We start from the raw sequence: 21,738 nt of genomic DNA, 5'->3' as shown, positions 1-21,738 counted from the left end.
TAATTTTTTTTCCAAGGTGACGCCCAGCAGCCATCTTGAAATTTTGATGTGTCAATTTTGTTTTAAAACATACTGTTCATTCATCAATCGCATTACCTCAAGTTTCAATATTTTGAATTGATCCGTTCAAAAAATAAAGAGGGAAAAAAAATAAAGAAAAGCACTGTATATGTGCTTCCAAAATATTTTTAATACAAGTAGCTTAGCTTAATATTACCAAATTTAATAAGATTTAAAAAAAAAAATGACGACATTTTTTTCCCTTTTCCATGGTAAAGTCAAATTGATTAACACGAATATCACGCATTGCCGCGAACACACCATCATCAAAACTCTCCTATAGAAAGTTAATTTCAGCAAAATTACAATATCTTTAAAGTCGAAATACCGTAATCACCGACTCGAATGGTCGGAAACGGCTCTGACAAGGACAAAATCCATGGGAACAACAATAATGGCTTTTAATAGTTTCATTACACTATTTAAACTGCCGCATTTAACTGATACCACATTCTCACGATGATCTTGATATGTTTGTTAAGGGCTTAGGGTTGATCCACTTTTAGTAATCCCTTGTGAGTGACCGCCATTGAACATATGTGGCACGTGCCCTATTCCCACTCTGGGGTGAGAATTTACTTTAAAATTATTACCCACGCACTACCAAACCTAATTACCCTTACATCAAGGCCAGCTATAAAAGGATATTGCATGTTATTAGAAATTGATTTTCATCTTGACAGCGTCTGCTTAAGCCACAGGCATCATCTAAACCAAATTTATGTTTACTTAGCAGAAAACAAATTTCTTTGGTATGACTTTAAACGACATTTGAGAATTTACTCTATTAAAATTCCTGTCAGTGTAAGATTAATTTTATTCTGGGTTTGAATTTTGTTCAAAATGTTGAAGAGATGACACATTTATGGGAGGGAAATATGCTTTAAAAAAATTGGCTGCTCGATCACCATCTTTAGGATATATTAGTAATAAAATAAACCAGAGAATAACTGTCATCTTGTCCTGTTATTTTGTCATGACGTATAGTAGGAACACTCTCTATTATCATTTTTTTTTTGGAGTAAACCGCAAAGGCATGATATATAATTTGAGATAATTCTGAAATAAAAATTCGGAAATAAAGTTGCTGCTGCTGGTATAGATGGATATCTGTAAATTATACGGGTTCCTTTTTAATGTATATAAACACATTAAAATAAGGAATTTCGAATTTTCGGCCTTTCTACCTAAAGTGCCCGAAAACATGCTCGGAGGACGGAAGTCTTGATTACTCGTAATTTAAAATAATAACAATTTGAAATAAATTGGAATTTTTTGGGCAGCTGTAACCTAGGGAGAATAAAATACTGAAAGCCCGTTTTTTTTTAGAAGATTCGCATACTAGAAGGAAAAATGGGGTGTGTAGGAAAATAAATTGATGGCTCCAATATTTTTTATTAAAATTTATAGGGTAGCTTCTTCCAAAAGAGAAACAAAGGCACATTATATTGTATTTTAGAAATGTAGAGTTTGGTGCTATAAGTGTATAGATAAAATGAATGATCTATTTTAAACCTGACATGATTAATCAATCAATCAATCAAGTTTATTGGTAAAAACACATTTTTACAAGTCAAATCATAACTATAATTCATAACTATATAATCATAACTATAATTATAGCTAAAAGCTTGTAGGACAATCAGAAATGTCCTGATGGGTTTTATAGAGATGAAGATTTTGTTTGATGGACAATACATTCTAGTATATATATATGAAAGGGTAAGGATTCCCAGAGATCTGAAGCTCTAACGACAGTTGCGTTGCTGTCGTTAAAGCTTACATATGACAAGAATACCCCCATGACAAGATGACAGATATTTGAGTGGAAATATCCATGATAAGCCATTGGAACAGTCTGCCTTGAAGTCACCTTCAGAAGATTTCGAAACAAAAAGATGTATTAAGAGAGCTTTTTAGACATGATAGTAAGATTTTCCGTAGTGATAATTTATTACACAAGAAACCACTCAAATATGTCCCTTTCTTTGATTTCGAGACCAATACCATAAATCTCAGATGGATGATAGTTTTGGTAGTATGTGATGTCATCAGTGAATAAAACAGTGCTGGCTCTCTATTGGCACAAGAAAAGTATGAGATCTATAGAACTGATCCCTGTGGAACCTCAAATCAAAAAGCCAGTCTAGAAGAACACATTTGTTGAAGAGATACATATTGGAATCTATTTGAAAGATATAAGGCAATCAATGAAACTTAATTACCATGAAAATTGTAAAAATTCAGTTTTTCCAGGAGAATACTGTATGATACACAATCAAATGCTTTGATAAGAGGCAAACGTATACAGAGTATTTTCAAGAATATTTCCTGTCATGTTGTTTACTGCTTAGATGGATATTAGCTGATTTGATATAATTGGTAAAAGGGATACTGGTTGATAGTCGTTTAAGTCATCTAAAGAGCTTTTTCCTTTCTAAAGGCAAAATATAACTTTTGCAAATTTAAGAACTATTGGAAACACATAACAGAGATTGATTTATTAGTTTGGTCATGGGTACAACAATTATATTCTGGGTCATCTTTATTACTTTTTTATTAATATCTTTGCAGTCCTTACACTTACTTTTTTTCAATGATCAAATAGCATCATTGTATATAACCTCTTTAAGTTTACACTCACTGACTGCTGTTTTATAAGTGTTCATTAAAAGTGGTGTTACAACATTTTCGGCAACTGAGCAGAAAAAATTAAGCTGTTAGCACTAAGTAAGGGACGTTGACTTAGATTTATCTTCCATATCAAGGAAATTATTGCTTATAAAATCAAAATTACTGGATTCAAGTTTATTGAAAAGAGTAAAAATACCAAAGTCTGTATAATTGGTGTGAGTGTAGATTCTTTACTGAATTGTTTTCATTCAAATAGGTACTATCCCAATCTGATTAGAGATATGTGAAACCAATCGGCTCTGATAAGGTTAAGCTGCAATGATAGTAGGTAATTAAGACACGTATACCTACATACTTTTTTAAACATGTTAGTTCTGTTATGCAATTACAATATGTTAATAAAATTGAGCCATTTACTGCAACTCTATTGGAAAAGTTAAGGAAATCCATGGTTCAGAAGCTTTTTTATGTTTTTTTGGAGTGTTCATCAGCTTTAATTTTAAAAAAACAACCATTTATTAGATTTGACAATGACGGCCTGACATATTTCTATAACTACCATTCCGCGTAACATTTTCATTATCAGCGGACAACAATAGACAAAACTCAGAAATTGACCCAAAACGAGGTGATACTACGAACGTAAATGCAAATGAAAGGAATGAGATACTACAGTGCCATAAATTATGGTGGGTCACATTGTAATCTTTTTTTTCCATATATAAATGAGGTTTTATTCCTCTATACATTTCCGAAACGCCATATAATCACTTCATACTGTAAAGATAATTTTGTCAACTGTTCAAACAACTGATATTTTTTTTCTCAACAAGTGTACCACATAAAAGCGATGGTTCTAAAGATATTTCAACCACATGTGGGTGAATGGAATAGACGCGCTCTGATTGGACCTTATGAGAAACAGCTGCAGAAATTTAATACCCATATACGTCATTGACATTCTTCCAGTCGAGAAAGAATATTAATATTTTTATATGATTATAGAATTACATATATTCTATTCAATGGCCTTATAAAAAAAAATTGACGTATATGCTATCGCTTTTAACTAATGGCTGTTCTTTTTTAAAATTAAATTAACAGCTCTAAAAATGCTATTAAAAAGTTACCATGTGAACATAAACATGCCCGAAAAAACTACATAAGGGCAAGCCCTTTTTAATCATTAAACAGCACTTGTTCGCCCATGATACGGCTATTGAAACTTTCAACCCCGGTCGCATTTTTAATTCATTATTTTTACCACACTTGCCCCGCGATCAACCTGATATAGGGTGTAATTGTGCCCTGTCATTGACCGCCCATAAAAAACGAATGCATGTAGGGCGCAAATCTTTCTTGCTAATTTAGAATTAATTGTGTCAATAATTCTTTTTATGACCTTTAAGCCCTGTGTAATTTACATTTATTTAAAAAAATTAAATTTGTTGATGTAAGAAAGTGTTATACAAATGCAACTGACCCTAATAACCCAGACATGTTAGAGGAATAACCGAGGCATATCAGAGTCTTACAAATATTCCGTAAAGCCTAATATATATTCTTGGGATATCCCAGGTGGCAAAATGTTTTTTAACTTTTAATTAATTCTACTATATAGTTTTATTTTATTTAAATATTTTAGTTCTAATTTTGAATGAAATGGCGGATAAATATGCGAAAGAAGCTACAAATTCAAATGTTTTTGCGGCAAAATTCTCTTTACCATTTACTGATATTTTTGCTACGGCAAAATACCAAATACTTAAAAACTGGCAGAATTGCTTTAAAGTATCTATGAAAGGTAATTATTTTAAAAACCTATTTACCTAGAGCACGTGAAAAAAATAGGACTTAAGGAGGATGATAACTGTTTATGCGGCGAAATGGGTGATTTAGATCATCATATTCTGGGTTGTTCTCTTCATTGTAATCAAATTAATATGTATTCAATATTCTAATATAGTAGAACAGGTAATAAATCCGTTTAATGTAAGTACCATAATATTGTCAGAAAATATAGCTCTATATAGAGAGTTATATAAATTTATTGTAAAAGAAAACATATCAATTTGAAAAATAAATAAATCGAAAAAGTTACAAATAATTTAAAAAAATATATATAATAAAAAATAATGAAAAAAAAGAGAAAAAAAATGTTTGTAGTAGAATAAAGATGATACACAGTTACCTTTATGTAAGAACATTAATTTTAGGGTGTATAGGTTTCATATAAATATATGTAAATTAGTATTCTTTGTTACAAAATTTAACATCTTTAACTGTGTAAAGTGATTTCACTTGAATTTGGTCTGATCTCAGTAGACTTAGAATATTATTAGTTTTAAATTTGAACTGATTTTTTTTTGTTTATTTGTTTTTCCCTCCTTTGTCATAAAGAGAGAAGCTGGCCAGTTGGTTAAACCAGTGCCAAAAAAAACTTCTAATTTTAGGCTTTGGAACATTTTATTTAAATTTTGGAATTAATTCTTAAAACTAATAATTACCAAGGTGGAGATTAATTATTTTGGTAGCTGTACGTATATTAATAATTTTTTTCCATATCTCAACAATGTCTAACTGAAACATTCTCGGGAGGATGGAACATCTGTTAGAATCAGGTCTCATTTTGAAACAATTTTTACATTATTGTTTAAACGTGGTTCACTTCGATAGTTTTATTTTTTCATTTTAAATATCGTTATGAATTTCATAAAAAATATATTACTTATGCCAATTTCTCTGCATTAAGCCCTAAATAAATAATTTTCGAACTATTTTTAAAATAGGTTTTCACTTTTCAGAATCACAGTACCAGGGTTTCATGGTTACCAAGAGAACTTGTCTTCTGCTATAGGACACCCATCTAACATATTTACCTCAGTAGAACGCTTCGGCATAGAACTAACCTTGACCTTTATGGTTGTGTTTTCTTACTTTATTGCCATGGACACTTACCGCAAATGGAATGGTTCTGGGGCGCTTACTGTTGGTTTTACTTACTGCGCCTGTTCCTTAGTCTTTGTAAGTAACAACTATCATTACTACATTTTTAAAGGTAATTTTAATATTATCATAATTTTAGATGCCTTACTTGAATCCGGCCCGTGCTCTTGGTCCATCATTTGTTTTGAATAAATGGGATTCCCACTGGATTGACTGGCTCGGTCCAATGCTGGGGGGTTTAGCTGCTGGCCTTTCCTACGAGTACATTTTTAACCCTCACAGAGTAAAAAAAGTAAAAAAGCAGCGCGAAGAAGAAATGTCTAGTATGCCATCAGACGATGAACTTAACTATGATGATGTTGACAAACCCCAACCACCAAAATTTCACGGGTCTACCTATAATACTTATAGATCAACTACTGGAATTGAGTCAAGAGGTAATTATTGTCCTAGCTTGTTTGGTGCGCCACCAGCAAGGTTAGATAGAGTTGAGTCAATATATGGTGGGACCAAGTCGTTATGTCGCAGTCCTCCGCTTACTAGAGCAAATTTAAATAGATCCCAGTCAGTTTATACTAAATCAAATACAGCTATCAACAGAGAACTACTGCCAAACCCAGGTCCTTTAGTACCCGCTCAATCCTTATATCCTATGCGCTTAAATCAGCAAAGCCATTTGCAAAACCAAAATGTGCACAATCAGATGCAACAGCGATCGGATCAACTTTATGGGGTTAGAGGGGTAACCCCAGGAACTAGCTCAACCAGAACGGATAATTACAGCACTACTGAACGTCAAAGAGATAACTATTCTACTAACGAGCGCCAAAGAAGGGAAAATTACTCCACAACCGATAACATTTATGGAGGAAGAACAAATCCTGCATCCAGTTCAGATAGCAGTGATAACAACCCTCCACCACCAAGAAATAGACGACCTGAATCCGTTTACGCCATGTTAGGCTCCCAAGGTAGAGGAGCCCAAAAGCAGAATACTTGTCAATATCCGGAAAATCGAAATGTAGTAGGAGCCAGCAATCCATCTCGACCACCACCACCACCACAGAGTGGATCAATGCACCCTAGTAATTCAAATACTAGCAATTATCATCTTCAGCATTCACCAAATGCTCAATATTAGATTGGTTAGAAACTTAATGTAATTTGTTCTTGTTGTCTAAATGTTGTGTAACTTATTATGTCGATAAATTATTAACTTCCTCTGATATTAGAAAATTAAGCTGGTTTTATAATTTAAGTTAAAAATATATATATATTAACTTATTTCTTTTTGTTACTTTAAGCGATATTGAATGTAAGTTAATAATCTCTATCGCATTCCTGACTGTTGTATATAGAGATAATTTTATTTTGTATATTTTCTATATTTTTGAGATTTTGTATTATACCACAATATTTTTTGTATATAAACATAATATGTTATTTGAGGTATGTATCTTACTAAAGCGCGAATTCGGGCTTACCGAAAAACATAATGTTAAGCTGGTATCTAATTAAACAATTTTAATCGCAAGGCCTCTATATTGCTATTAATATTTTGTCGTTTTCTGTGTCACTCAAGATATATACCTAATTGTATCTACTTGAAAAAAAAAATAAAAAAATGTGTTGTCATGTATTAGCATTGTATTTGTTATAACTTAATAAAATATTAGTCCTACACCCACATATTGGTGTGTAACGGTTTTTCGACTTATTTGAGGTAGACCTAACTCAGGTATAAGCAGTCTTATGCTAACATTTAGAGGGTAAAAAACGGTCCCCCGACTCAAAAAACCAGCTTTATTCCATCTGTTCTCGTTTTATACTTCGATTCTGTTTATTTCTTAAACATTCGATCGATTCAGTAAAACAGTGAGGTATTTTAATGCAAATGGTAAGTAGAATGTTTAATTAAGAATTTTGAACTGCATATTTTTTTATATATAGTTAAACACACTTGCAAGGAAAGACTATCGCGCCCGAGGGGCGGCAACGGGTGCGCGGCTGGATATTCTAAATAAATGATAACCTAATCTGTTTAAATGTAGTGCCAATTATATCATCTCCGTCTGGCCTTTAAATAACCCAAGGTTTAAAGGTATATCTGTCCAGTTTCTACATTGTGTAAAAAATCCTTGAAGATATAAATATGCAATGTTTAGAAAAATAATGGAATTCGGTTCCTTTTGTACTATTAGAAATTATTAGTTTTGAAGAATGTTGTCAAAATTCAGTAACATATGACTGAGTGTGAATGACTAAAATTAAATAGTTCTTAAAATGTTGGGCTAATAAAATAAAAACGAAAAAAAAAGATTAGTTTTTATTATAACAAAAATATATGAATATACATGCATATATTCAAGTCAAACAACTAATAACTAGAAAATGTTGTTTAACAAGAATAATATCTTAAACCCATTAATACTAGTAAAAATTTCTCACAGAAACATACATTCATCTTAGGGTAAGATATTTAAAGCTGCAAAAACTTAAAACAAAATATTCAAAAACATAAACATTTAGGTAATGTTAACTCTCAGAAAATATAACAAAATATAAAACTCAACTTGAACGCAAAGTTAACATTAAATAACAGTGCTGGGATCTCAAACCAGTTATTACAAAATTACCTCAATGAAACTTATGTTAAAACAAATTTAACTTTCAGAAGTTAAAACAAATTTCCGTTGAGATTCCAATTTACTGTTTCATTCACATGACAAAAACTTATAAAATAAAAAAAATACAGATAAAAGGTACATGGTTTTAAGAAATATACTGGATGGTATATTTCTGTATCACAGGGACAGCCCCATTTTTATTAGCTAACTGTTTACCTTGTGAGGTCATCAAAGTCATCATCTACTTCATTTAAGGGCCTCCTGAATAGCAGAACATGAGGTTCAGGAGAGTGAAGCATATAATGTATCCAGTTCGGACTCTGCTGTACCCCTAGAATTAATGAGCAAAAAAAATAATTTTAAAATGAACTCTTGTTGGGATGTTACAACAATTTAAATTAAATGAAAAAGTTAATACAGGATAAGAAATTAAAAAGAATTATTGTATTATGTCTTCCTTTCAAGAAAATATATTTCAAATTAGTTTTCAGTAATATATATGTTCCTAAGGACTATGAAATTTATTTTAAATAAGTTAAGATGTATAGTATTATAATACTTAAGACTGATAAATAGCCTATACTTTACCCAAATTTCTCCATTCAGTCTCCGACATCAAATGGGATCTTGGCACAAGTTTTGCTAAATCTGGAGGCAAAATTACATGCCTGTATTCATATTTTGTATCCCTGTACTTGCTGGAGTACTGGATGTTGTCTACAGATGACATTGTTATGATTTATTTTCTGGAAGAAAAAAATTTCATAATACTATAAAGAATAGAAAATAAAAAAAAAGATTAGCTGCCCAGCATATGAATAGTGTTAATGAATAGTAATTATAAGAAAAGTTGAATGCAAATAATTTTTTAAATTAAGGTACATATATGTACTAAAGGGAGGAAGATGAATTTGGCAAGTTTTGTAGAAACATTATTACTTCTTAAGATGCCACCATATCTAGAATAGAAACTAATTTTTGAGTTATGATAACCAGCAGGACTCATTTAGATATAAGGCTGTTCAAATCTTTAATTCAACAATCAACCACCTATCAATTTAATGGAAACATAGTTTTTGTGTTGCAAGGGGAGAGCACGTAAACAATAATAATAAGTACTTTTCTTAACTATTTTTCAAGAAACCCTAAACCCAGCTAACATAAGCAAAACTTAATTTAAAAGAAATTACATACTTTGCAGACTTAAAAATAATATTATATCCTACTAAGTACATAAACTATCCCTGGGCTTTCACAATTCTGCCTATAACTACATTGCTAAATATTTTAAAACATTTAATAAAAAATACTTTCTAGAGAGGTGTAGATATGTCAAAAGAACTTTATTCTGTCAATCACAGCTGACAATACAAGTAACTTGTGGCTTCATTCTGGACCTTGGACATTCCAGAATAATATCAATGCTAATTTATGAAAAAGAAAGGCTTGGTTTGATAGCAACTTTAATGATGGACAAGAAACTTAATTTTGAAGATCATATTGACAATTTGTCAAAGAAATTATCCTTTGCTTAATATCTTTTAAAAAGAATGTATATCTAGAAAATTAGATCGAAGTTCAGTAAGAATAGCATTTTTTGCTGACTTCGCTTTGAACAGCTTCAAGTCTAACTCCTGCAAACTTTTATTACTATAAGAGCTGTAGTGTCATCTGTAAACAGCCGCACTCTACAATCAACTGACCAGTCTAGATCATTGACCTAAATAATGAATAAGAGTGGTCCTACAATGGCACCTTGTAGCAGACTATGCAACTTTGGCATTCTTCATAAAGCCAAACATGTTTTTGCATTCTCCCCATAAGGTAGGTTTTGAGAAGTGACAGATTGACAAGAGTCAAGCTATAGCATTTGAGCTTGTTAAGAAGGATCTCATGGAATATGTCAAATGCCCTTATAAGGCCACAAAGTGTTACCCCAATGTGGGATCCGATTTCAAAGCCCTCAACCACATACTCCTGAGCTTCCAAAATTGCCTTTGTAGTAGATTGTTCGTCTTCATGCTTCATCAGCTTTTTTAGAAGAGGGACAGTTATCACTTATTCTTTAAATTCCTTCTTGTATCTCTAACTTCTATGTATGTGACCTCTTTAAAAGTCTGCTGTAACTGTAGCCACCCTTAGTCTCCTCCATTATCCCACAAAAAAATTGGTAAACTGAGATGCAGTAAAGCCCATGGGATCCCAACCCTTTATAACTTCAAACAGAACATTTTTGGACTAACATGATTGGGTCTGTTGCAAAATAGTTAGATTTGGATATATATTTTTCACTAACAGTGGCAGAATGCCAAATTTTATTCACTGTTTTGATTAGTTTTATCAAAAAGAAGGTACCAAGTGACCTGAGGTTGAGGACAAGGTTTAAGCTGCAAAGTGACAAAACTCGGTCGATCACAGAACTTGCAACAACCAACCCAACCTGATAACCAAAGACCTCAGCTATCACCTGCTTGTTGAAAAAAGAAATTGAACCCATTTTGCAAAAAAACAGTTAATTTTTTGTTAGTTTTCACAAAAGCCACTAGACTGCAGAATTACCACTGGTTTTAGTATAGGTTTCTAGGAGAATGGTATACAGCTCTTTGACCTCTAAATCTCAGCTTTGCATCAAAACAAAAATCCCAAATTTTTGCAATCACAGACCAATTTGATTTTTTAATTATAGAATGATAAATTCTCATTATCGCTATGTGAACCAAAATACATTACTACCAACTTCTTCGGATTAAGATTAAGACCATTATCATAGGAGTACCTATAGATTGAATCCAAACTTCTATTTAAGTTCAGTACAAGCATCCTATATGCATGATTTGAATAATATAGTTTGATTTGATTAAAACCTTCTCGGTGAAGTCTCGGTTTTCTGGAGTGAGAACATTATTTAAAGTTCCTAGTAGAGGTATTTCTGAGCAGTACTAGATAATGATGCTATATTTCATAAAACAACTTGATTTCTTAATACTCCTAAGATAATGAATTAAGTCAGTGGTCTTTAGTTTTGATGCACACCAAAAATGCCACTAGGTAGTAATGCAACTTGCTTATAGCAGCATAAAAAAACTACACTATACATGATATAATATTGAAAAACTTACTCTTCGAAACTAGAAGCGACTGGAAACAAATTATTTAGTTTTAACAAGGCGGCTTTTAAATTTTTATTGGGTCAAATCAACTTTTAACTCAAAACGATAAAAATACGTAAATAACGCTACTGAAGCCGCAAACAAACAAAACCGCTTTTATCTAGAAAAATCAAATTGAGCAACCAACTGTCAACAGTGTCAATTCAGCAAAGCAGAACGACAACTGACAATATAAAACAAATATTGCCAGGTGATGTTGCTACACGATGTTGCTATAGGATTGCATAAAAAATTCGCCAATTTATATTTTTATGTGCATTTGCCGCCCACCCGCCCTCATCACAAATATCTAGGTGAAGGTCTTTGGTGTATTTTATAATGTTAAAAAAAAAACAATCGAATTAATAATATTAATAATAAAATGACTTTATTTTATACTCGGCGAAGTCTAGTACAATCTAGTCAGCTTAACCAAGTGTGGAAACTTTTATTAAATAGAAATACAGATTTGCGAATAGGTCACTACACATATAAAGTTCCTAATAGGCGAGATATTGCAACGCCGTCGTAGCGACAGTCCAAGGTTCGAGCTCTTTTAAATTTTATTTTACTAAGCGTCTGACGTCAGGGCTCTATATCTTTTTCTAATTCAGGAATTACATGTGTAAAACCCACATAGAATCATAATTACGTCTTCTTTATCCTGTGTATTACATATTGAAAATCAAAGCATTGTTGTTATTAAAACAAGAAAAATATAAACTCTAATAAAAATACTCTTCACAATAAACCTGACAAATAATTCTTTAAATAAAATGTTCAAAAAACCTTCTTCTTCAGCTAAACAAAAGATTAGTTTAATTCTAAAAAGCTATTTCTTACTTCCAAAAGAGTTTCAAGTAAAATGGAATTCAATTCAAGGAATGGATTCAAGAATTTTGTTTCTCAACTCACCTCAGTTCGCTCTAAAAAACCTACAAATAAAAGTCAATTGGTGGCAAATCGGGAGATCTTGAAGGCCATTTAATTTTGCCCGTCTTACTAAGGCAGTTAGGAAAAATATTTGTTAAACATTCATTTACTCTAACCGCATTCTAAGCAGAACAACCATCTCCCATATCAGAGATGAATTAAACGGCAAAAAGAACTTGGTTTTGTAGCAACTTAAGGTATTTTTCGGCCTTCAAAGTACAATCAATGAAAAATGGCTCAATAATATGATTGCCCAAGATACTAACCCAAACATTTAACTTTTGAGGGTACTGAGTACGAAACTAAAAACTTCTGTGCTCATTTTCCTGAAACCAGTAACGAACAATGAAAGGATTGTGTGATGATCCAGACTTTTAGAACATTTAAAACATTTGTATCCATGTTTTTTCCAAATACTTGTCACAGTTTTATGGTGCATACTTCGTTCCTCTCCAATACTTCTGCTTGATCCTGCTGAACCCAAAACTAAAGTCGTATAAACCATTTCTTCCCGCCGTTCTCCTGAACCCTTTCAATAGGTGATTCTTGAGTTTTGATGTGACAATTTCTACATTCTTGGAGGCAAAAAGTCATGTCTCAAAATTTGACACTACATTTAAAATAGTTTTAGCACAAGGAATATGGATCTATTTTCAAAATTTACTGAGAATAAATCCCTGCATTTTACTGCCGAATTGCCTCCATAAAACCATTTAAACAATTGAACTTTTTTGGAAGGGGTATAAACAGCCATAATGATAAATATTAAAAACAATTAAAATAGCGCTTTAAGACTCAACAGTGCAGTATGCAATCACACAGCAAAGGGAAGTCTGCTGACTGTGCTGTGCCGAAAATAGCAAATCAGATGATCTGAATCCGCCGCGCCGCTTATCAACCAGAAAGTAAGCGAGAGTCGGTATTGCCATTTATATTGTCTCTATGTAGTCTTCTATTCGCCAACCTGTATAACAAAATTTTAAATATTATTTTGCATTCTTTAGTTTTTGATAATAACATAAATAAAATTTTGATAAAAAGCGCAACATAAAAAGGCATGGCAGCGTGATATATTGCCGAAAGAAGCAATTGTTTCTAAAATTTTTGTAAAACGGAGGATGCAATGAACCAAAATGGATCCTTATCTATAAAGTGTGATCAAAAAATTTATTTCCAGAACACCCGCAGTCTGAAAAACAAGTAAAATAATTTGGAACTCAAAATCATTAATTTGAAGTTCTTTGTGTAAGAACACAAAGATCACTGGCTAGCCAAAGAACCTATAGATTACTTTAACATAGATGGATACAATATAGCCAACTATTTTTGTAGACATGATGGATATGGAGGTGTAATCTGCTATACCTGTTCCTTGGTACGGATTATACTACAAAAAAAGGAAGAGTATTGATAAAATTTCTGCGGTAAAAACAAAAGAAAACCAAACTACTAAAATTGTTATATATATATATCGTTCCCCAACAGGAGATACAAATTTTTTTAGTAAATTAGATAAGGTATAATATTTTAACTTTTTTTAATAAAACGTGTCATTTATATGCTGATTTTAATATACACTTACTAGATATAATCTAAAATTTAATAAAGGACCTCATAAGACTTTCTAATGCACATAGTTTTAAATTTTTAATGGACAGCCCCACTAGGCTAGGCAAGAAGAACGCAACATGTATTGATAACTGTATTACTAATAAAAATTCGAATTGTAGAGCGACTGCGAAAGATTTTTATCTCTCTGACCACTTGGGTATTGTAAATGCTGTTGCGGAGTAATCTCCAGCTGGATCGCCATCAAATAATAACTATTTTAAAACACCAAAACAAAAACAGTAAAGATACTATCCATAATAAACCAGTGTGAGTTTTGTCGTCCTCACTTTAAGAACCTAAAAATACTACCCCTTCGCGGAATATACATCCAACTCTTATGTATGCTAGAGAGAGCTTAATGAGCTTGACACATCAATCAATTCACTCTTATGATACCAGAAATAAAAATCAATCAAATATACCGCAACATAGACTATTTTTAAGCTCAAGTTTTTAAGTCTTATCTATCAAGTTGTTTAATTGTCTTCCAGAAACAGTAAAGACCCTAACATCTAACAAGTTTGAATTTACAATTCTAAAACTATGCATCAAATAAGTCCTTATGAAATCCATGAGTGACTGAGGTACACTTCCTTCAACTATTACTTCTTGCCTGGTGTAGTAAAAAGTTTAAAAAGTGGATTTTATATGTTTAGGTTTTATAGTGTAGATTTTACAAGTTGAATATTTTTAGGATGTGTGTATTTTTTCTTTTTTAAATATAATAATGTTATATTTTATTTTTGTAGGTAACTATTTCTTCTTCTTATCATTAACAATGCTAAACAAATTTGTATGATTTTGTCTCATCAATATTATACAATTGTTGTATTTTTTGCTGAATAAAGTTCATTCCGTCATTCAACATAATATACTTTTAACTTTGTGTGCAACAACTCCATGCAACATTATCAATAAAATGCCTTTTTTAAATCCGTCAACGGTAGAGTATTGCCGAACCGCCAGTGAACGAGATGATCGTTTCGGGTATTATGTCAATTGGATATTATTGACCTAAAAATTAATTTATCTCTTATATACTTTGGCACAACAAGTAGGAATTTTTTGACAATACTTGCCATATGAACCTGACTTTGATCACTATAATTGGCAAAACTTTAAACCAAAGAGTCGCAAAGGTTTTTTCTTATGTTTTGTGTCAAAATGTGTCTACCTCTAGAGGTTTCTAAGAATTTAAACCGAAGATCTGTTAAAAAACTAAGTGCTTTCACAGTGCTTATTGGTTTAAGGATTGTGATATTTATTTTCACATGTTTCTTACCATTCTCTTATTTAAGGTTTTCAAATTGAATCACTGTCGAATTTGACGCATTTAACTTTAGAACATATCTCGAATATAGCCATACAATGGCAAATGGCTGATTGGACGTAAGTTGAAAACAGGAAAGAGTCAGGCCTCAAGCCATATCTTTCAAGCTTTAACAGCAGTATTCGGTAATCTATAGAATCGAAAGCCTTGGATAGATCACAAAACACTGCCGCCATCAGCCTTCTTTCATTCAATATAAAATATACGTCCTCAAGAAAACTGTAGACTGCATCATGAGTACTCCTGGCTTCCTGAACTATTTGACATACGACAGTTATTAACCTTCTTGTTACCTTGGTAAAATAAACATCTCTGGATACTTTACCTTTTTGCCGACCATACTTGAATGCCATGGCAGGACTTAGAGATTGGGCGGATGGAGCGAACCATAATTGATGATTTAATTATGGTTCTTCTATGGTATAATATTATTAAAAAAATGGTTCTACTACAATCGCGTGTGTTTAAATCGGAGTAAGTACCTGATAGGACTAAAATATGATATCACAGATTTACTTTTTATCTCCTTTATCGTGTACCTGTGGCTTGGTTCTTGAGAATCCTGATTGAGCATATCTTGGCTTTAAGAGGGAGACTCTCTTTAGGATGCTTTGTGAAAGACGGATACTTGATGAGGAAAGTTATAAAGGAATTGGGTCACCAACTGGCTAGAACTGTATATTTTGTTTTATTTGAGTCACATCTCCGGTATACCATTCTGGTCAAGGTCAATCAAGGTCTTTTAAATATTCGCTTCACTACTCAAAAGAAGGCAGTTAGATTCATTGTAAATATCCCTCAAAGAGAGAACGCACTTTGTGGAACAGAAGATCTTGACACTGATTTCTCTCTTCATTTTGGAAACATCGTCCCTTCTTTTTTAAAAATCAGGTTGCAAGGTCCAACAGTACTGCATATAACTCATCAGACACTTAATTTACCCTTACCGATTCCTAAAGAGTACTTTGGTAAAAAGATCGTTATTATATGAGGATCGAAAAGTTTTTAATCACTTGCCTATTGGTTTAAGAGCAACTAATTCATTAAGGACTTTTAAAGGATTGCTAGAGAATTAATTTTTAAGCAGGCCTTATTATAACTTGCAAAAGTTCTGCCGGGACGAGCACGAGGATAGTGTTTAGTTTTTGTGAATGAGGGTAAAGTTTTATTTATATAGGTCTTTTAATTAGGTTTATAGTTTATAATATACCTATTAGTTTTATTATCTTTTATGTTTTACTACTTTGTACATTTTATAATTTATATTTTACTTCTTTATTGAGCTATACTTATTTTCATATCTTGTTAAGCTAGATTTTGAGTATAAGTGCATACATAACAAAAATTTATTTTTCTTTAAACAACAAAGCACTTTTTGACTTTTGACAGAATATTGCGCCTTCTGTTAACGCTTGTCTAGAACCAAATTGCTTCTTGGATATTAATCCCTGTTTTTTAATGATTTTGCGACTCTATCTTCATGAGTACTTAACTTCTTTCAAGAACGGTATTTGTGGATCATTTAGTATTGACTCTTATATTACTTTCATGTCTATTTCTTTGTAAAAGGAGTTAATGTAGTTTTAAGCGAGCCTTCTCACCCTTGAACTAATTGCTAGTTATGTTCAGTGCAACCTGCGTAATGCATTCTTTAAATTCTTATTAAAAGAAATCTTCTTATCTATTCTTAAACATGATGTTTAGTTATAAGATTGTTCGTTTCCGTAGTGTGGTATTGTATAATTCTGCTTAGTGAGGTCTTAGCCTTAGAGCAAAGTTTTGTTGACATTGACATTGATTGCGGATTTGACATTCGTTCTTCAAGCAGTGTTGCGCATTGTTTGCTGCTGATATACTTTTAATATTTAAAAATATATGATAAATAATATTTGTTTTATGTTATTGTTTTATAATATTTATTTTTGTGTTTGCTGCTTAGCAGTTCAATCTGAAAAAGAATCACTTAATTGCCCAAATATTCTTTTTAGTGTAACTGTGTGAGTTTTCTGTTGTCTCTGAAGATGTATGAAGTAAGATCAATTTAATTAGAGAAACCTGAAGAATTGTTTTAATTATATAATTCATAATATTTGTAGAATGCCCAATTTAAATATGCCACTGAGGCACCCACAGTGAGTTCCCAAGTGGCACAGTGGTTTCAGTCAGTTGATAGAGACAGATCTGGAGAAATAAGTTGGCAAGGTAATAAAAATACCTTTTTATACTGAAATGTTAGTAACAGTAAAAACATTGTTCTTAAAAGCACCACTATTATTTCTTATTTAAGTGATAACAATAACATGTCTTTTTGTTCATTAAAGTTGTTAGTAAGCTAATACAAAAATTTATTGCAATTCATGATTTTAAATATTTCGACACACTTGCTTTTAAAACTATAAATGAGAAAATTAATTGCCTGAATAATAGTATAAAGTAAATATAGTAGTAAAAGGGCTGCTTTCTGGTTAATGGAAACCCTTAGATTTATTCTAAAGGAACATGGCACAGTGCTTGCTAAGTACAAAAATAATAATGTCCTGAAAATTGGGCACATTATAGGGGATGTCATAATTTTGTGCTGACATCTATTAGATGAGAAAAAGCAACATACAAGGCATGTTGGAATTAACCTGGTACAAAAAACCCCATGTTTCAAAATTAACCAGTGAAATAAAAAGGTTTAGCTTTTGTAAATTTGTTGTTGCTCATTTTTGATTTTGATTTTTTGTGGATATTTTATTTTGAAGTGAGCATAGTAGAGGGATAACATAAAACTTTGGTACAATTTTTTAAAATTTTGTTTGTTTATGGATACCGACTATAAAAGCCACAAAGTGATTGTAACAAAAAACTGAGACCCTTACAATGGAACCGGGTCGTTTTTGTTTGGTTTTTAGTTTCTTAAACATCAAAACAGTGGCAACTATTTAGCATTTTCCATAGTTTGGTTTGCTTTAAAAAATATAAACATAAACAGAAATTGATATTATTAAAGGGGCCAACTGTCAAACAAATTCTAAGAAAATCAACCGAAGTGCTTTCAAATGTTTAAGCAAAGTTTACTGAATAAAATACTATTTATATTATTATGTATTTTATTCAGTAAACTTTGGTTTAAGTAACCAATTGCCAATATGAGATTTACCAAAAAATTTTGATTAACCAGTTAATTCAACCAGTGAATTAATCATTAATTCTGAAAAGTGCCCATATCTTCAATGTTTGTGATATAATATAATAATCAAGTGTGATAAATCCAGTAAAATGCTTTGGAGGTTTAAAAAACCTCAACCTCAGCTAGTGACAATGGTGACCTTCTTCTCCACATATATGATCCAAATTCAATAAATAAGGATCTTAAATTATCTATCAGTCTGATTAATGCTTATATAAAATAAACTGCTACACAAACAATAGGTCATTAGCATAATGACATTTTCCAATTTTAACACTATAAAAAAATTATTTATTATTTTAAGACCAATGCTTCTGGTTATGATGACATATCTCAACAACTATGCCTTCCTGAGTTACTTAATCACATTACATGTTTTTACAAAAAGCATACAAAGCTATGGAACAAGGGGACAGATTTTCTGAAGGCCTTCAATAGGTTAGACCATGATCTCTTATCATTTAAAAAATGATATCTATGGGTTTTCATCATGGCTTTATACAACTCTTTGTCTTCTATCTAAAATGGTCCCAGTGTGTACAATAACTAAACTACCTTTCAATATTAAAAAGTGCAAGTGTATGTCAATCTTAAATATTTGCAATAAAATAAACTACAATTATAGGTGAGTTAATACTCAACCCTAGAACATGTCAACTCTATGAGGGATCTAGAAGTCATAATTGAGAACAAACTCACATTTAATAAATGTCCTTAATTGTTCCTTGATAAGCCACAACTCGAAAGAACATTGAACACACAAAAATTGTATTATTTTTTAGTCCAGGAGTGAAAAAAGGAACAGGTTCCAGGAACATATTAATATACTATTGCAGAGGCTTTACTGGGAATAAGTATGCTATTTTGAATCATTGCATTGTAGTATATTTTCCCTGTTTGGACCAAATCAATTTATACCTACTCCAGCTTGTGCAAAATACCTGCTATTGCTTTGTTTTTGTTGTTAGAAAGTTAGTTTGATTATGTTTCAGAATACATATTTCATTTGAAATGGTTAAAATTGCTCTTTTTTATAAAGTCCATACACCTACTTTTGTATATAGATTGTACAAAAATAATAGTCCAGAATATTCATTGAGCAAATTAGTAGTAAGAAATCATGTTCATACATGAAATCTTAGGTATAATACTTTATTGCTGCCACATTACTCCATGACTCTGTTCAAGCTGTTTTTAATATAGGTATGCAATTGTACAAAAGAAATTTTAATCTCAAGTATAATGGTCTATCAATATATGGATATATGCTTATATAGTCGGTTTTCTTTTTAGTTTGTATCTTATATTATCAGAGAGGTTAAGAGTTTAAAAGTATTTTGAATAAATGCATGATTATTATCTATTTATAGTTTCTTAATCTGCAATATATATCTATTTCAGAACTTCAATCTGCCCTAGTCAATGCTGAGGGTCGCAACTTTAATGAAGTTGCATGCAGACTTATGATAGGTATGTTTGATAAAGATAAGACAGGAACTATTAATGCCAATGAGTTCCAGCAGCTATACAACTATATTAATGAGTGGCTTACTACGTTTAGGATGTATGATAAAGATCAGTCTGGAAATATTGAAGAAGCTGAATTAACACAGGGTAAGAGAAATAAATATTTATTGGGTTCAAACCTAGCTTTTGTAACGTTTAATAAGCATTACAATGCTGTCTGAAATCTCCATTAACATTTTTTACAGCAACATATTTTTTTTACAGCATTTCAACAAATGGGCTACCGTTTTACCCCTGAATTTATGACCTTTCTCATACAAAGAAGTGACCTAAAGGATCATAAGAAAATGTCTATAGATCAGTTTATAGTAACTTGTATCCAAATTCAGAGGTTTACAGAAGCATTTAGAACCAAAGACACAGAACGGGCGGGAGTAATTACCATAGGTTTTGAAGAATACCTTGGGATAGCATTAAACTGTTCAACAGTATAGTTGTATTAGAATCTTTCCATTTTCGTTATGTATTCTTAGATTCTTAATTTTATATAAACACTAATTTTTTGCAAAAAGTTTCTTTCATAAATTTAACGTTTTCGGATATAAATTATGATAATATGGAAGGTAATTCCTTCGATTCTTAAAAATCTACATACCTATGCAACCTCCTTGTTTTTCTAACTTCTTTTTCCCACTATATTTTTTTAAATATATATCCCAGTCTAAATGATTTAAAGCTGTAGGATACATCCGTTTTTGGTGCAATAGGCAAAGTAAGAATTAGTATTTTCCCTGAAAAAATTGGAAATATTAATCTTAAAGCCCCTCTTTGCTAATTTGGTACTTTACCTGTACCCTTTAGCTACAAGTAATTAATTTCCGCACTATGCATATAAATATAATATTTTTTCAAACCCACAAAGCAAGTATAAACTCATAAATATATCTGACTTAGCTACTTGCCATTCCTGAAGTTTTACATGATTATATGGCGTCCTTTTAGTTTTTAAATTTGGCTGTACTAATTAATGCTAGTCCTCTAAAATATACTTTTACCTTTTGCGGCACAATCTATTTTTACCTTTAAGAGTAATTATTAACATAAGTCAAATTAGTATATTGAATATTTTTTATTAACATTTATCTCTAGAAAGTTAATGGCTGGAGATCTACAGGCTTTATAAGAATTCCTATAAAGTAAACCATTGACAAGTATTTTATATGTCTGTTATATAAAAACAGTATTTGTTACTGCGAAATGTGGTTATGTAAGAACTCGTTCCACTACAAAATTAATCCAGCCAATTAAAAAAGAATTGTTGGATATTTAATAAAGGAAATGCTTTAATCGTGTAATTGTTGTTTAATTATTCTTAGATTTTTAAGGCATAATAGAGGTGAATTCAGGGTATCTCAAAATGAGCTGTGATTGAGTTTCTGAAAAGCTTAGGTTGAAAGTTGAGTTAAGTTTGAAACATGAGCTTAATCTCTCGTAAAAAAAGTATATTATTAGACAAATTGGCTCTGGTAACAACGTGATTGCCATCAGAATCCTTTTTCACTTGCTTTCTTATATTTCTGCTACAAAATTTAATCTGGAAGAGGGAGCTTAATAAAACAATTGCTGGTATTCCAATTAAATTTATTTAGATAACAATGAGATGCAATAATTATAACTTAGTCTACTAATATTAGAAAGGAATTATTTCGAAAAATACATCAAGTTTGACTAACCTTTGTGTTTCTTGAAATATAGAAACTAAGCTCTTAGCTGCAATACTGTAGAAAAAAGGGTTATACAAGTTTG

General features: G+C 31.5%; 3 protein-coding genes across 4 annotated transcripts in view; 2 read left to right on the top strand and 1 right to left on the bottom strand.

The window, feature by feature from the left end:
- LOC126748726 (neurogenic protein big brain) overlaps window positions 1–7,279 on the top strand; it is a 34,611-nt gene extending 27,332 nt beyond the window's left edge. For both annotated transcript variants that reach the window (XM_050458124.1, XM_050458123.1), the window contains exons 3-4: window positions 5,499–5,718; window positions 5,780–7,279. In XM_050458124.1, coding sequence (XP_050314081.1) covers window positions 5,499–5,718; window positions 5,780–6,781 — 1,222 coding nt within the window. In that variant the 3' untranslated portion in view covers window positions 6,782–7,279. The remainder of the gene's footprint in view (window positions 1–5,498; window positions 5,719–5,779) is intronic.
- Window positions 7,280–7,953: 674 nt separating this feature from the next.
- Window positions 7,954–11,552, bottom strand: LOC126748700 (cyclin-dependent kinases regulatory subunit 1-like). Its single transcript, XM_050458080.1, has 3 exons — window positions 11,387–11,552; window positions 8,856–9,013; window positions 7,954–8,598 (listed from the first exon to the last, which is right to left on the bottom strand). The coding sequence occupies exons 2-3, from the start codon at window positions 8,995–8,997 to the stop codon at window positions 8,480–8,482; spliced, it is 261 nt and encodes an 86-aa protein (XP_050314037.1). The 5' UTR covers window positions 8,998–9,013; window positions 11,387–11,552; the 3' UTR covers window positions 7,954–8,479.
- A 5,558-nt stretch (window positions 11,553–17,110) lies between these two features.
- On the top strand, window positions 17,111–21,287 carry LOC126748201 (peflin). The gene is made up of 4 exons (XM_050457265.1): window positions 17,111–17,320; window positions 17,387–17,492; window positions 19,867–20,079; window positions 20,197–21,287. Exons 1-4 carry the CDS (start codon window positions 17,312–17,314, stop codon window positions 20,424–20,426), a joined length of 558 nt encoding a protein of 185 aa, XP_050313222.1. The 5' UTR covers window positions 17,111–17,311; the 3' UTR covers window positions 20,427–21,287.
- Window positions 21,288–21,738: the final 451 nt, after the last annotated feature.

This window comes from Anthonomus grandis, chromosome 22, assembly GCF_022605725.1.
Source record: "Anthonomus grandis grandis chromosome 22, icAntGran1.3, whole genome shotgun sequence".
Taxonomy (NCBI): domain Eukaryota; kingdom Metazoa; phylum Arthropoda; class Insecta; order Coleoptera; family Curculionidae; genus Anthonomus; species Anthonomus grandis.
Note: the sequence above shows the minus strand (reverse complement) of the source record. Positions and strands in the feature narration are given on the sequence as shown.